At 45.5% G+C, this 14520-nt stretch overlaps 1 protein-coding gene across 3 annotated transcripts in view; it reads left to right on the top strand.

Annotated features, from left to right (window-relative positions):
• Nucleotides 1-1107: 1107 nt before the first annotated feature.
• Nucleotides 1108-14520, top strand: part of spns2 (SPNS lysolipid transporter 2, sphingosine-1-phosphate) — a 57078-nt gene continuing 43665 nt past the window's right edge. For all 3 annotated transcript variants that reach the window (XM_085364235.1, XM_085364237.1, XM_085364236.1), the window contains exon 1: nt 1108-1535. In XM_085364235.1, the coding sequence (XP_085220361.1) occupies nt 1304-1535 (232 nt within the window). In that variant the 5' untranslated portion in view covers nt 1108-1303. The remainder of the gene's footprint in view (nt 1536-14520) is intronic.

The following is a 14520-nucleotide window of genomic DNA, read 5'->3' as shown; positions in this document are numbered from 1 at the left end:
ACACAGTTCTAGTCTAAGATTTGACCAAACGAGCCGGATAAGGCTCGATGACGTGCAGTGTCATGTAAAAAAGGTCAAAGACTTCCCTGAAACTCTCATTTCTCCATCCTGCCTGCCTCAGCAATGAAACTCCACCTGCACTAACCACTGATAGAAAAGGGAGAACAGTCTAATGTGTGTACAACACGGACACACGGGGGTTTCCTTCTGTGATGCTGGATTCTATCTGCTGCCTGAAGTCGGGGTTTGTGGTGGGGGAAGCCCTGTAACCAGTTACCACTGAGTCTGGTGACCACTTTAAATAGAACACATGTGTCTGGACACTTGATAATTTAATTCACAGAAAATGTAATCATAACACTCACACAGTGCTCACTGTAGATTTCTGCAAAGAGAACAGATATACACAACATAGTTATAATAAAGATATGAATGATACATGAAATAATAGCTGCCTAATTCATAATCAGCATTGAAAAGCTTGGAAATGAAGTAAAAGCAGCAGTGCTTAATCATAATAGTGCATAATCTTAATCATTATCAGTCTGATCTCAAGCACAACCGCGGAATGCATTTCCTCTTTCCTTCCAGTAAGCATGCAGCTTTCCATATCTGTGGCTGTTATGTACATGAACATATCTCAAATACCTGGCAGCTAATGGCGATCGGAACTAAGTCGATCTTTTTTTGACACGTTAGAAACAAATACAAGCAAGAAACACAAAAACAAACCTGGAATATCAGTATGCGCATTTATTTTAGGACCATTGAATGCACATATAGCACACCGGGGCGGTTATGTAGAGCCCGAAATATATCTGTGCAACATTCTTCGCTGACCTACTTTTATTAGCAATAACTATTCAGTAATAATAACTGACACATTTAAATAGAAACCTGGTTTTGCTCTCTCATCCATGCGGTGAAATAAAGACATAAATAAAGACATAAAATCCTTCCCAGCTTCTCTTAGAAATAACAGTGTCAGGTGCGGCTCCATCGCTCGCTGCAGGTTTTCTGGGAGGTGGGGGGGGCGGAGCGTAACGAGGAGATCTCCCTCCTCTTTAAAAAAATAAAAAGTGAGGCGCGCACAGGCTGTCCGTTCGCACTGGCAGAGAAATTATGATTCCGAGAAGAGCTGCTCCTGCGCTTCAGCAATTAAGACAACACTTCCACTGCGACTGATTCCACCAGAAATCTCCGAGCCTCGCTGAGTGCGGTCCCCGTCAACTATCTCCTACTCCGTAGCCTCCCTCGCTCTCTCCTGCCTTCTTCTTCTGCGCTGGATCTTTCGTGCCAGAAAATGTGCGTGGAGAGCGATGGATGCGAGATTGAAGGCTGCAGCAGCTCGGATGAGGTGCGCACGCTGTCGGGCAGCATGAGTCCCGGACTGAAATCCAACCCGGACCTTCACCCCTGCAGACCGGGGCAGAAATTCCGCGCCGCGCTGCTGAAATGCCGCTCACCGGCCGCCGCCGCCGGGATCCTCAGTTTTGGGAACGTCCTCAATTACATGGATAGATACACCGTAGCCGGTAAGACAGCTGCCTACTCTGTTTCGTTGAAATCACAGCATGTTTTTATCATTTATCTGACAGAAAGTAGAGCGCCGGTCTGTATTTCTCTGAAGTGATTGTGCGCTAATTGTCCGTGGGCTGCTCCACTCTCGCGGAGCGACCAGCCTTACCTTAGCGGAGACGGGCGGAACAATGGGCATGCCCGAGCGCAGTGGGCTATCTGTTAAGACCACAGTGCTGTGTTTCATTGCTATAGATTGGTCCCTGCCAGCGGTGATTAAATCAAACACGCCTTCTCTGTCACTCAACAAAGACTTGACCTAAACGGCTTTTCTCCCTCCTCGCGGTCTCTAGATTATTGAGGATCGATCAATTAAGGCGATCGGCTTTCCGTCCACGGGCCGAGCCCGCCCCAACAGGCTTACGCACCGAGCGCGACGTCGCTGATGTGTCAGAGCCTGGGAGACAAGCAGGGAAGAGAGTGAGTGTGTGTCACTGCGAAGCATCGCTGGTTCTTGGAGAGATTTAGTCCAGCAGCTAATAGCCCGGGTCCAGCTCGAGGTGTGAGGCCGTGATGAGGCCATGTGCTGCTAATCCTGTTAGTCTGCGTGTCCGCAGCTCCTCACTGCTCTGAGCGGAGATCCAGAGCGCGTTTCATTAAAACGCAGCGCAGATGGAAATTAAGGCCGTAGTGATGTGAAACTGATAAGGAGCTTGATAAACTGTTTGGCATATTAGACGTTAAAACAAAACGAGATATTTTAACTATGTTTTGTTAAAGCTTCTAAATAAAAGAAGTAATGATTCTGTATTTACTTTAAAGCTCGGTTTGAATGTTACATCAGACCAGGTCAACATTTCTCCTCATGCCTGCTTTATCATCATAAAGCTGAATCTTTATAGCGTGCTGCTCGCTCAGGTGGCGGCACTGAATGGGTTAAATATAATGCTGCAGCACGAGAATAGAGGGAAGTGTGCTGAATGGGAGAGAAGGCTCTTCTGTGCGTAGAAGGCTTTTCCTGGTTAAAGGGCAGCTTTCTATTGCTGCTGACTACTTGATATGGTCACACATTAACCGTCCACCTGAAAATATTTGGGACACTTAACTTTTTTTTAACCCTATCATATCTAAAGCAGCTGGCAGCCCCTGGCACAGAGAAGGAGGGGCCAATTCAAACAGGACAGTGTGTATTCAGTCATCATCCCCAAGGCTTTAGGGCCAGTCTGTCAACTGTAGAGCCACAGAGCCTTGGGCGCCTGGCCGATCATCAAGACAGGATGGTTTTAGCCGCACAGCCTACAGCCACACCAAGAATGTATTGATGCACAGTGGCATATCTAATCTTAGCATCTTGGAGCACAAGCCAGTAAGAGCACAAAGAGCTCAAGAAGCCACATCCTCATCCCCTGTCATGGGTGACTCAGCACCCCCCTCTTACAAGATGAACCTCCTTATGTTTTGTTCAGAGGAAACCTTTTAATAAGGAGCTCCGGAGCGGTCCTATCTGTCTCTGTCATTTCCATCATGATCCCATGTCAGATATTGACAGTTTTCACATGCAGAGTCGGGGAAGAAAATCCTCTGCAAAGCCGAGGATCTCAGAGCGCTTGCTGTGCAAGTGGAGGAGTGAGTGGAGAGGGATGAGGAGAAAGTGGTAATAGGGAGGAAAGGGAATGATAGTGCTAGGGAGGGGTGGTGGATGCAGCATCTTTGGCTAACTCATGCTGGAGAGAGGCTGTGTTTAGAGCATGTGGGGGGGTGGGGGTGGGGTCCTTTCCCATCGTTTGCCACCTGAATGCTGTCGGACAGTTTTGCATTATGCGTGGGCAACATGTGAGTCAGACCCTCACACAGAATAAGGACCATGTGGCCCGACTGATACAGCATCAGCTAATCTGCCATTTTGCTCCTCTGTCTCTCTGCTGGAGTGTGAGCGATGCTGCAGTAGCAAAAGGAGGTGGAAGCAGCGCATCTGTTGGCAGCACAGCACATGGGGGGGGATTACATAGAGCTCTGTGATGTATCTAATAATTATCACTGGAGATGCCTGTTATTGGTAACGTTTATTCGATTTTATCTTACTAAAATAAAGTGTCAGCTCCGCGAGCAAGTCCTTCTTTCCCATCATCCATCGGCTTCTTCTCCCTCCCTCTGTCTGCTTCTCTCCTGCTTCTTTTCCTCTTTCAAATCCCTTCAGTAGCAGGTACCCAAAGCTCATCCCAGCTCCCAGATCTTAGTGTCAATTAAGCAAGCACGAGCGCACTCTCACAGAGGAGCACACACACACACACACACACACACACACACACACACACACACACACACACACTTTAGAAACGATTCTCTCCACCACTTCAAGAGGAGCTGAATGAGAGCAGAGAGTTGTAGAGGGAGGGGCTGCTCGCTGCAGAGGCAGCGGCGTGCAGGCAGCACTGAGCCAGAGCGATGCCGTCCCCCCGACCATCATCAAAAGGTCTTTGTACCAACACTGCTGTAGCGTGCGTTTGTGTGGATCACTAAAGCATTGTCACAGACACACAGGGTGACCGTTCGAGACACCGGGCGCTATTCTGATGTGCAACAATGATGGGAAAATTGCAGGCGGCACAGCAGCAGTGTCAGAGACGCTTTCTGTTAATCACTCGTGTACGAGATCGAACCACACACACACATAAACTCTGGGTTTGACTTATCCAAGATGATTGTAAGAACCACAGACGCAGAGAGACGTCAGCGTGTCTGTTCTTTTACACGAGGTTCTGGGTTTGATAGATTTAGTGCCAATATGTTTTACACAACACTTGAATGTTTAATGCCACCGCTTTGTGAGGAGGAACAGCTTGAGAACAAAGCAATTATATGAGACTCGAGCTGCTGCGCGTCGAAAGATCTCAGTGTGGGGCTGGAGTAACTGGAGAAGTGTCATACTGTCTGACTTAAATGACAGATTTCTGTGCTGCGACTGATTTTACACTAAATGTTCTGTAATGTGAGCAACCTATCCATGAACCCTTCAGCTTTTCCATCCTTTTAAGTGCTCTTGAAATGCTTTTTCAGCGTTGTAATGTGGTGCGTTTGGCTAAGGATCATCAAAGCGCTGCTAACAGTTCAGATTTCTCCAATTTCCACATTTCTGTATTGTGGAATAGGCAAACGTACAGAGATCTGGCTTTTGTCAGACACACTTACGGGCCAAGATCCAAGTGCAAACAGACCCCGAGGAGAGCACGATTATGTTTCAGTGGGTGCTGAACAGAAGAAGGGTGTGAATGACAGCCTCAGGCTCTGTGCAGCGAGTCGGGCTTTCAGGCCGATGGTTCAGACCCGACCCGATGCGCTTCCTCACAAGCCTGCTGTTGTTTCCACGACTGGCTGTGATGCAGACCGGGAAGAAACTGGGAGTGACTGGGACATTCAGTGGTGTCCTGAGGAGGCCGATCCCTCACTTCTCACAGCATCTCAGAATACCACTGTGGAGGAAAACGAGTCCCGACGATACAAGATTGGAGTGGAGGCCGGTGCAGCTGGATGAGTTACGAGGCTCTGGCTGGGTCACTGGTAGTCTGGCCTTTGGAGGCAGTCATATAACCCCCAGCCACTTATATTCCATTTGCTTTTTAGAGCACATAAGAGCTTTGAGATTTACACAGCTACTCTATTTAATTGAATTTAATTTGAGGTGGCTTTGAAACCTTAAATCCTGGTGTTGGTCCCTGTGTAGTCCCTCAGCAGACAGTCCGAGCTCCTCGACAGCTTATCATAAAGACGGGATTAGGAGTTTTTTTTTACTAAGAATATGAGGATATGTGAGGCAGACATGCAGCACTTTAAGTTATTTGCTTGCTAATTATTTAAGCTCTGATTTGTGTTATCTGTAGCAAGCCCCCCGTGTGCACGCAAAGGCACAGTTTGCACGGTAAAGACCACAACTTAATCTGTGCAGGACAGAAGTGTCGCAGAGCCACAGATTAAGATTCAAGTCAAGCTGTCATTTCAAGACTTCAAATCAGGGTTGCATCCCATTGGACAAGTGCGAGATCTGAGCCCGGAAACCTTTGGCATTTTGCATTTAGACACAGATGACCCTTTGGTAATAATCCTCTTAAGGCCGTCTCTTTGTTAGACAGTAAAAAAGACGGAGCGATCTATCCAGTCTGACTGGCCAGGCAGATTAATTCCTGTTAGCTTTGTCCAGCCCTCCTTATTAACACCGTCCACACGGGCCCGAGGCAGCACTCTGCATTCACCACTTCACTTTAAGCAGCGACAGGAAGAATGTTTCTATTTTCAACGACCTAAACTGCTCTTTCTGCTGAAAATGCAAGAAAGAGCTCCACTTCCAGTTTTACAGAGTCTGGAAAAGAAGGGAAGTGAACACAGTGTAGGTGTCTGTGTGTGTTAGAGAGATGTGAGAAGAAATTAATATTCTTAATATCAAAGTAGATAATGATGCAACCGTGCGCATTGTCGCTGTGACGTCTTTTTAAGCCTGTAGTAGAAACATGACACAGCAGATGTTCTCAGCAGCATGAAGCGCTGCAGCAGAAAATGTCAGGATAAGGAAGCATCGCCTCACTGTGCAGTTTGTGAGCCGCGTCTCAGTTTAGCTGTCGGTTGTCTCGCCCTGCACCCTGCACTCATCTCCCTATTTTCACCCTCTGTTGTTTTATAGCATCGCATTAAAGGTCGCCCAACAATAGCAGAAGCATTAAAGAGATGGAACGGCCTCTAGTAATTTACTTTATAGGGTTGCCGCATCTTTCTCGCCACGCTTTTTCCATCTGATCTTGAGCTGTTTCGAATTAGACAGAGCTGCACTGTAACAATTCGAATCTCTTTGAAACGAGGCTTCGTCATTTCTGCACATTTTTGACTGTAAGTCAAACTCCACCACAAAACCTGGACATAGTTTATTTCACTGTTGACAGCAAAATATTGATACTGTTCTACAGATGTTCAAGTAGGCGTCTTTAACAGCTACATGACTTCCTATACCGAGTGGACTTTTCCAGACTGGTTTCCCACAGATATCCCACTAATCTTTTTTTTTGCGTCTATATCCTAGCGTGCCATTCCCTGTGCTGTGAGAAAACAGTCTGTGTGTTCTTTAGGCTCCGATTTAGCCGACGTCTGTAATAGTAACCGATGGAATTAGACAGAACTTCCTCCTCGGCCTGTGGAGGCCCTTTCATGTGGCTATTCCAGATTTTACCATCAAGTAGACAAACTTCCACCCCGTGACCCCCTGAACCCACTATTTCATGGTCTCTTTTGGGTAACTCTTTCACACCTCCTCTCCATAAAGCTGTTATTTTGGCATTAGCCCGACTCGACACCCTGCATCTGTCATCACAGCTATGAGGTCATTATGGATGTTGCATTCTGGAGAGGATATTTTTATGCAGTGTTGCCTATGTAGCAGAACCAGGGTTTAGAAATTGTGAGGGAGGTGGCATGAGGAAACGATACTGCATATGGTGAAAGGGACGGTGAATGTTGGCGCTCTAGAAACAACTGGAGGTTTTTTTCCTCCATGCTAGAGCACTAACAGGACGGCTGTATAGACAAATAAAAGTAGTAAATTAAGCAAAAACTAAATTAACCAGTTTTCAGTTTATTAACAGGTTACTTGCTACCTGAATGTTATAGCTCTTACCAGCCTAGCATGCTAGAGAGCATTAATAGCTCCATATAGCTAATTAGCGGTAGCAATGTGTGCAGAGGGCTAATTAGCATATCTTTACACATTTTGCTAACAGGATTTCTAAACTGATATTTTTTTAACCTGTATTTGCACCAATGCTTTTTACAGCAGCACAGAAGGTGCACCTAATTAAAAAATATAATATACACTAAGTTAATGATGTATTTCAACACAAAGCTTGGCTAACAAACTAGTAGCTTCATCACCATAGATAAGCCGCAGCTAGCTAGCTTCAATATTGCATTGTGCCTCTTTTTGTAATGTAATGTAAAGCACATGTAGCTGCTGTGGTGTCACCCATTTGTTTGTAAAGTTACATTTCGAAGCCTTGAGAGTTTTCACCATCAATGGACAGGAAAATATCCAAGTGAGAGCCAGTGAGAGCCAGTTATCCTGAATAATTCTCTTTTATGAAATTTAGAATCAGCAAAATTTACAGAAATGGTCTGAATGTTTATTCAGTCTGACCTAAAATGACTGTGAACCATAAACTCATCAGCAAAGTGTTTACTCTGGTTAAGTCCCAGGGTCCTTTTCCCATACGTTTATATCACTGGAAATGTTTTTGCAACCACATTTATCGTGCACGATGGCTGTGAAAATGAATGCAGTTTTATTCCACTTTCACATTTTGTCTGCAATAACTATAGTGGTTGTAGCATGTTGAATTTTTGTTTTTCTGCCTTTTGGCCTTTATTATACAGTGAAAAGCAGAAAGAACAGAGCAAAGTGGGAAGAAGGTGGGGAGAACAGGGTGCAGGAAATGGTGTGGGGTCAAGCTGTCGCAGCTCTTATAACGGGCTTAGTTTAGTTGGTACGACTGCAGACCAACGTAATCACTGACCGGAGGAACCCTTGTGTCCGATTGACTGCGAGTGTCACAAAGACGGAAACTGACCAATCTTTAACTTCGGCGTGACTTAGACTTGCTGAGATTGTAATTTTTCTAATAAAGGTGCCGCTTAACGTCACAACTGGAAAACAATTGCTGATCGCTAATTTGAGAAACGTTTATTAATGACGGTCTGGACTAACTCTGCTGCCACGAGTTCAACGCGTACAATGTTTTTAATAGGATCAACAATCTGGGGGACGATTTTACATACAGTTCATTTTTATCTCGACTTATCTTTAAACTTACAGTAGTTTGATGAGTCCACTGGTGAAAGCCAACAGTGCTTGCTGAAGTCTTCATGTAACCTCTGACATGTGAATCCAAGCTGTAGCCTGATGATTGCTGACCTCCCCTTTGTGTTTGTGGACACAGGGACCAAGAGGAGGTGGTTTCTTTGGTGTAAAGGGTTTGCTTTACGATTACAGCCCTGAGATAAACACATCATCTGCTACGTTCAGGGTTTTTTAGGAGGGAAAGAAAAAAATAAGACACCATGAGCAGAAATGTGAGCTTTCTCCCAGTTTGTGTTGCACTGTTTCCCAGCACTGAACCTCAGAGTTTAGATTGTGCCCCTCCTTTCCTGTGTCATTATCTGAGGAGATAGGAGTGTTTACCTGATGAAATGCTGAAATTTGTCTTCGTGCGCAGATGGACGGATTACAGGAAGGAGGGAGGAAAGATATGAGATGGGTTGCGTACTTATTTGAGATGCTGTCAGAAAACAGTTCGTCCCTGTATGAATTGCTTTCCTCACCCCGTGCATTCCCCGTCTCGGGAATAGCAGGCTTACGGTCGAGCTGCTGAAATTCAAATGTTTAATACATAAAAATACAAAAAAACACACAGAACCAATGTTTTTTTTGAAAGTTCGTCAGATGACCGACCTTTTCACCGCTAGCTTCACGTTTCCCTTTCCTTCAGAAATAACAGCACGAAGGGAGAGAAACACAGCAGCACAAACCAAGCAAAGTGTTTGTGTTGTGAAGGTCATATTCAACCGTTCCCCTGGGATCGGTGCTTTGGCTGAGGCCGGCGAAACATGCAGTGAAGGAATGGAAATAGAAGTCATCGCAGTCTGTTTGGTGTCACTGGAAAATGACGCTCACAGATGATGGGCATTGATCAACAGAACAAAAGGAATCTGTTAGAAGTGATGAAACTGCGCCGTGACACGCCGACATTGGATTTTCTCTCACACATTAACATGTTGCTGTTCAGACGACTGGAGTCTAATATTGACCTGCTCGCTGTGAAAGCAGACCTACAGTAATATTAGCTCGTAGCTCCTGGAAGCTCCCACAGCTGCTACGACTTTGACTGTTTATTTAGCAGCACATTTAAAAAAGGCTTCTTTCATGAACATGAGACTAAATGGTAAAAGCATTATGCAGTTTTTAGCACGTCGTGTGTGTGTGTGTGTTGCCTCACATGTTTTTTGTTTTGTGGATGTGTGTCATGTGTCAGGCCTGGATGAGATTGCAGCAGATTTTTCATTACTGCGTTTATGGGGGGAACTGTTCTGGAATAAGGGTGCTCACCTCTGTCAAAGTTTGAGATGTTTCCGTTGATTCCCGGGGTCAGAGGTGGGCTCGCTAACAGCGCCGAGTGTTTCTTTTCTACATTAGGATCAAGTTCCTTTGAGTTTTGAGCTCCAAGACAACAAAACATACGCGCACATGCAGATATTAACGTGAACATCGGGCCATCGTCACGTTGTTTCCTATTCGGCTCTGAAAGCTTCTGAGGACACTGGGTGACGAGACAATGACAGGTTTAGATGTTTGACTCTGGAGTGGTTGGTTACAGCTCGCTGGCCTGGTTGGAGTACGACAGCATCCTTTTGTTCTCTGGGTAAATGTTTAGCGGTCCACTTATAAATACATCACACCTCTTAAAAATGTTGAATTCGTGTATTTCTGTCTTGCTAAGAGCAGGTCGTTGTGACATAAATGCAGTGGAGCTTTCTTTTAAACAAGAAGGTTTAGTTTTGAAAAGGCTGTTCCAGGAGCTTGTTAATGAAAGTAGCTGCACTGCAAAGCTTTACGTGCATATTTCTTAGTATAGTTTATTGACAGGTAACTGTGCATGGCCCGAGGCTGCTGTGCGGTAGGTATGTGGGCTGTTCTTTAACGAAACAGGCCTGGTATGTGGATGTAGTTTGAAAGGAACGGGTTCCTTGAGGTGTTTTCACACACCGAGAAGAATTCAGACTCACCTTGTGTTTGACAAATTAGGCAGAAAGTTCAGCTTTGTCATATTCTTAATTTACTGACATGAATATTGTCAAAATACAGTCCACTGGAAACCAGCAAGCAAGATTCAAAGACATGTTTGGGTTTCTGTCAGGGTGTGAAACAGCAGAGGACATAATGAAAGATGGATGCCACGTTCTCAGCTAAACTGGGACGAGTTGATGAGTTGCTGTGTGACACTGGTAGGATTGGTTTGGAGTGGTGGGTGCAGAGAGGCAGAGAGGTCGCCTTGACCGAGTCGCAGTAAAAAGGCTGTTGTGTGTCTGATTGGTTTTCCCTCTGGGAGTTAATGAGATGTTGGGAATTCAGCCGGAGGCGCTGTAGCATCACTGAGAGTGCAGCACGTTACCGTAAAGCACATTCTCATTGAAGTGGGCGAGAGTGGCACACCTGTTAGCTTTAGCCCAAATGGAGCAGTTATCTGACTGATGTTGGGCAGAAACTCCAAAGCTTCCTGTTTCATCAGTCATACTGAACCTCAGCTGAGCGGCCGTGAAACTAAACTGCATGTCGTAGATATGATGCATCTGAGCGAGAAACCTGAGATCCATTTAGTCGTCATTACTGCTGATGAGAGGTTTCTACTGAAATAAGAGTCTGTACTTTGGATTTATTCCTCTCACTTTCAGGGCAGCGTACTCATTTTCAACACAAATGTGATCTTTTGTTAAATCACCGCTCACTTTAAATTGATTGATTTATTACAGATTTTTACCAGCCTGCTAAAAAATCATGACAGCCTTTTTGTTTCTGAATTAAATCCCAAATGGTGCTTTGAGTGTCACACATATGGGATCAGCTGTGCCGGGCTGGCCCTTAATTCTCCATTTTGTGAAGCTGAGCGCTGTGATCACTGAGAGAAGATAGCCACGCTGCACTGATCTGATGCTAAATGGAGCTGAAAATACAAAATTTAGCCAGTTTTCTTCTCTTCTAGCTGTAGGTCACTTTGGAGTGGACCCACTGCTTAAGAAATAAAAGCAGCCAGCCCACAGTCATCTGATTGTTATGCGCCAGCGCTCGCTCTGGGGTTAAACAAAGGGAGAGTCAGAATAAGCAGATGACTCAAATGACTCTCTTCTTCTGTTCTTTAAGTATTGATATCAGGATCATTTTAGAGGTTGTGTTTCACGTTCCAGTAATTAAAAACGCTTTGTGTAAAAGGACGTCATGAAGTAAGCCTCTGCAACAAAGACAGACAGAGACCAGAAGAGAAGGCCGCAGAGTAAAAATGAAATCTCATTAAAAACACTGCACAACGATTTTAATCCAAACTCCTCACTGTTATGTAAAGCAGTGGGGTTACTGACAGGACACATGTGCTTATGCACACGCTGAGGCTCACAGATGTGCAGGCTAATGCTAAAAGAACAATGCACCTTTGGGTGTTTTGCTACTGTTTCATAAAGTGCATTCACATAACCACACATTTGCATAACAGAGTAAACCCAGCAGGTAAAAGGGGCGTGTGCTGTTTGGGATTCACTTCTTTAGTTGTTGAAGGAATGGCAAAGCTTTGTCGATATGATGTCAGCAGCCTGACATGCGGTATGTAGCGCTGCTTGGTGAATATTAGCTTTTCCTGCTTCTAAACCTGCTGGCATTATTGTATAAATTCTTGTAAAGGGGATTTGCTTGTTCCACTTCTGTGTGTGAATATTGAAGACAGCTTCCGATTTTGCTGTGTAGACACATGGAAAGTTGGAGGCAAGGACATCAGACCCAAACATGAACTCAGGACCATGATTAAGGGAAGATGGAGGGTTGCAAAGCTGCTTGCAGACCCACATCTTGCTTGAAGTACTGGTATACTCAGGACCTTCGTGGGGTTCTCTATAAATTCAGCCTCCAGATGTTTCCTGTGCATCTCACTGCTTTTGCTGTCAAATCCAACACAGTCTGGGCTCTATTAATGATCTCAGGCCAGCGTTGCTCCTCAAATATCCACATAGATCCCTGTTCAAGGCTCAGCTGCTGCCCAGTATTCCTGAGAGAGCGCTGGTGCAGCTCATGGAGGTCCCCCGGCAGTCTTACAGTCTCATTTAATCTCAAATACCTCTGCTTCGCTTCACTGCATCTCTTCCCAATACAACAAATGCATCATCTCATACAAACAAGTGGTCTGGCCTCTGGATGTATTATTGATGAGCTATATGTTTATCCTGCTTCCCTGATGCTTCGCTGTGCGTCCTCTCCACTGCCATCAAATATTTAGCACGTACCGGCTGGGACTAATGCACCGCAACCCTTCAGCTGAATTCAAGCTTTTGATTAGTGACGGAAAATTCGGAGGAAAAAAATCTTTATTAATCAAAGTGGTAAAGCTGGCGAGCCTGCAGGAGTTTAATTTGATTTCCCCCAGTTTGGCCCCAGTTTGGCTGGCACAGAGTGAAAGCTGTCTCGGATGTGACAGTGGAAGGAGGTCTGTTCATCTTTGTGCAAACATTCATCATTAAAAAATTATATGTTTGATTTTCGTCATGCGTGTATGACAAGGATTCAGAGGTTATCGTGCTGTCAGGGGAAAATGATGTGAATTATGGCAGCTCTTACAGTGTACAATGGTAGCATCAGCTGCGTTATCTCCTTCACTTATGAAAAGATAAAGTGTAGAATCATTTCATGACGATCAGCTGCTAGCGTGGCAGGAAACGTCGACACTCTTTGACGTTTCCTTCTTTGTCTCAGTGAACGATTAGGCTGCGTACGCTGTCTTTGTGAACACACTGCATCCACAGAGCCATTTCATTATGCACAGTGTGCATTAATTGCATTTAGTGTACATGTAGCTGTGTTCTGTATTGGACTTTTGCTGGTGCACTGCCACAACCAGTAATCAGTGGAATAGAAATGAGCAGCAGGATGTAAATTTCACTGCCATCATCACATTGGTGGTGTAAACACTGCTCCATACAGACACTGCTCATCAAAATCCGACTTTCTCGCACAGCGTGCAGCACATGTGACTTTGGTTTACATTTCGTGCTCGACTTGCTGCCGCGGGAAGCGCGAGTGTGTAGCGTGCACTCGCACACTCTCTGTCGATTTTATTGGGGAATCCTCTGAAGCTTCCCGTGCAGCTCTATAGACGGTTTCCCAGACATCTGCATCACGTTTCCTCTCTGTGTGGCAGGCAAAGGAAGTGGAATGGAAAAACTGCTCCTCCGCCCAGTGCGGCCACATGGCGAGGGAGGAGAGCAGTCGGTCAGGAGCCCGCCGGCCACAGTCGGGCATATTTGTGGTCAGCTTTCTCCTCTGCAGCAGTCTGAGCCGCTCTGCATCTTGGCCTACCTCTGCGCTCTGCTGCTGTCTCCCAGGCTGTTTCTTCTGAGTCTCTCTGTCTCACACGCTCAAATCCAACATTTGGTTACAAGAGGAGCCAGAAAACAGACATTTTGTCCTCACTCGTCGCTGTTCTCCTTCCCAGACTATTTATACTGATGGGGGGGGGGTGACACATGAAAAGGAATCACCCTCTTTGCAGGAACGCAGTAGAAGGATGGGCCACATCAGCAGAGCGGTTCACACGCCGGCCACAGTCAACGACTTCCATCCACTGGCTCCTTCTCACTCAGGCTTACTCACAGTGAAACCAGGGGAAAGGGGAACACACACATTTATAATAAACAAAGGAAACATATGCTTTACCAACCAACCCAGTCCTGACTGATCTGATGTAGCCGCCATCTTTCTCTGCTCCTTATAACTCTGAGTTTCCCTCTCTGCTGTTAAATTGGACTCTCGGCCTAGTTTCTCTGACCATAAATAGAAGCAGGAGGGCTGCAGGTCTACAACTCTCTGTAGGGTATGAAGTAAATTTGTGTATGGCTGTGCTGGGTGTGGTGTGTGTCGGTGTGGGTGTGTGCTTCACTTAAGGTGTATTTGTGAGTGTGTGGTGGTCCCAGCGGAGAGGTGCTGGCAGTCTGCGTCACTGCACAAGAGCTGGCTGGCTTTGCAAAAACAACATGCCGTATACTCATTTAAACACTCGTTATTGGCGCTGCGGGCTCGCCTCCGCTTTAAAAAACAAACTGATGCATTATCAATATGTTCTCTTGGATTCGTGATGATTTGTGATGCTTATTTTCCTCGACGTAGAAATTCTGGTCCTTCCTGTACGCTAACGATCTTCTGGTGTCCTTAAAAAGACT

The sequence above is a fragment of the Diplotaxodon limnothrissa genome, linkage group LG10 (genome assembly GCF_057381915.1).
Source record: "Diplotaxodon limnothrissa isolate DT_005_m linkage group LG10, D_limnothrissa_male_GT1.1, whole genome shotgun sequence".
NCBI classification, from domain to species: Eukaryota; Metazoa; Chordata; class Actinopteri; order Cichliformes; family Cichlidae; genus Diplotaxodon; species Diplotaxodon limnothrissa.
The sequence above is the reverse complement of the archived record's forward strand: the minus strand, read 5'-3'. Positions and strand labels throughout refer to the sequence as shown.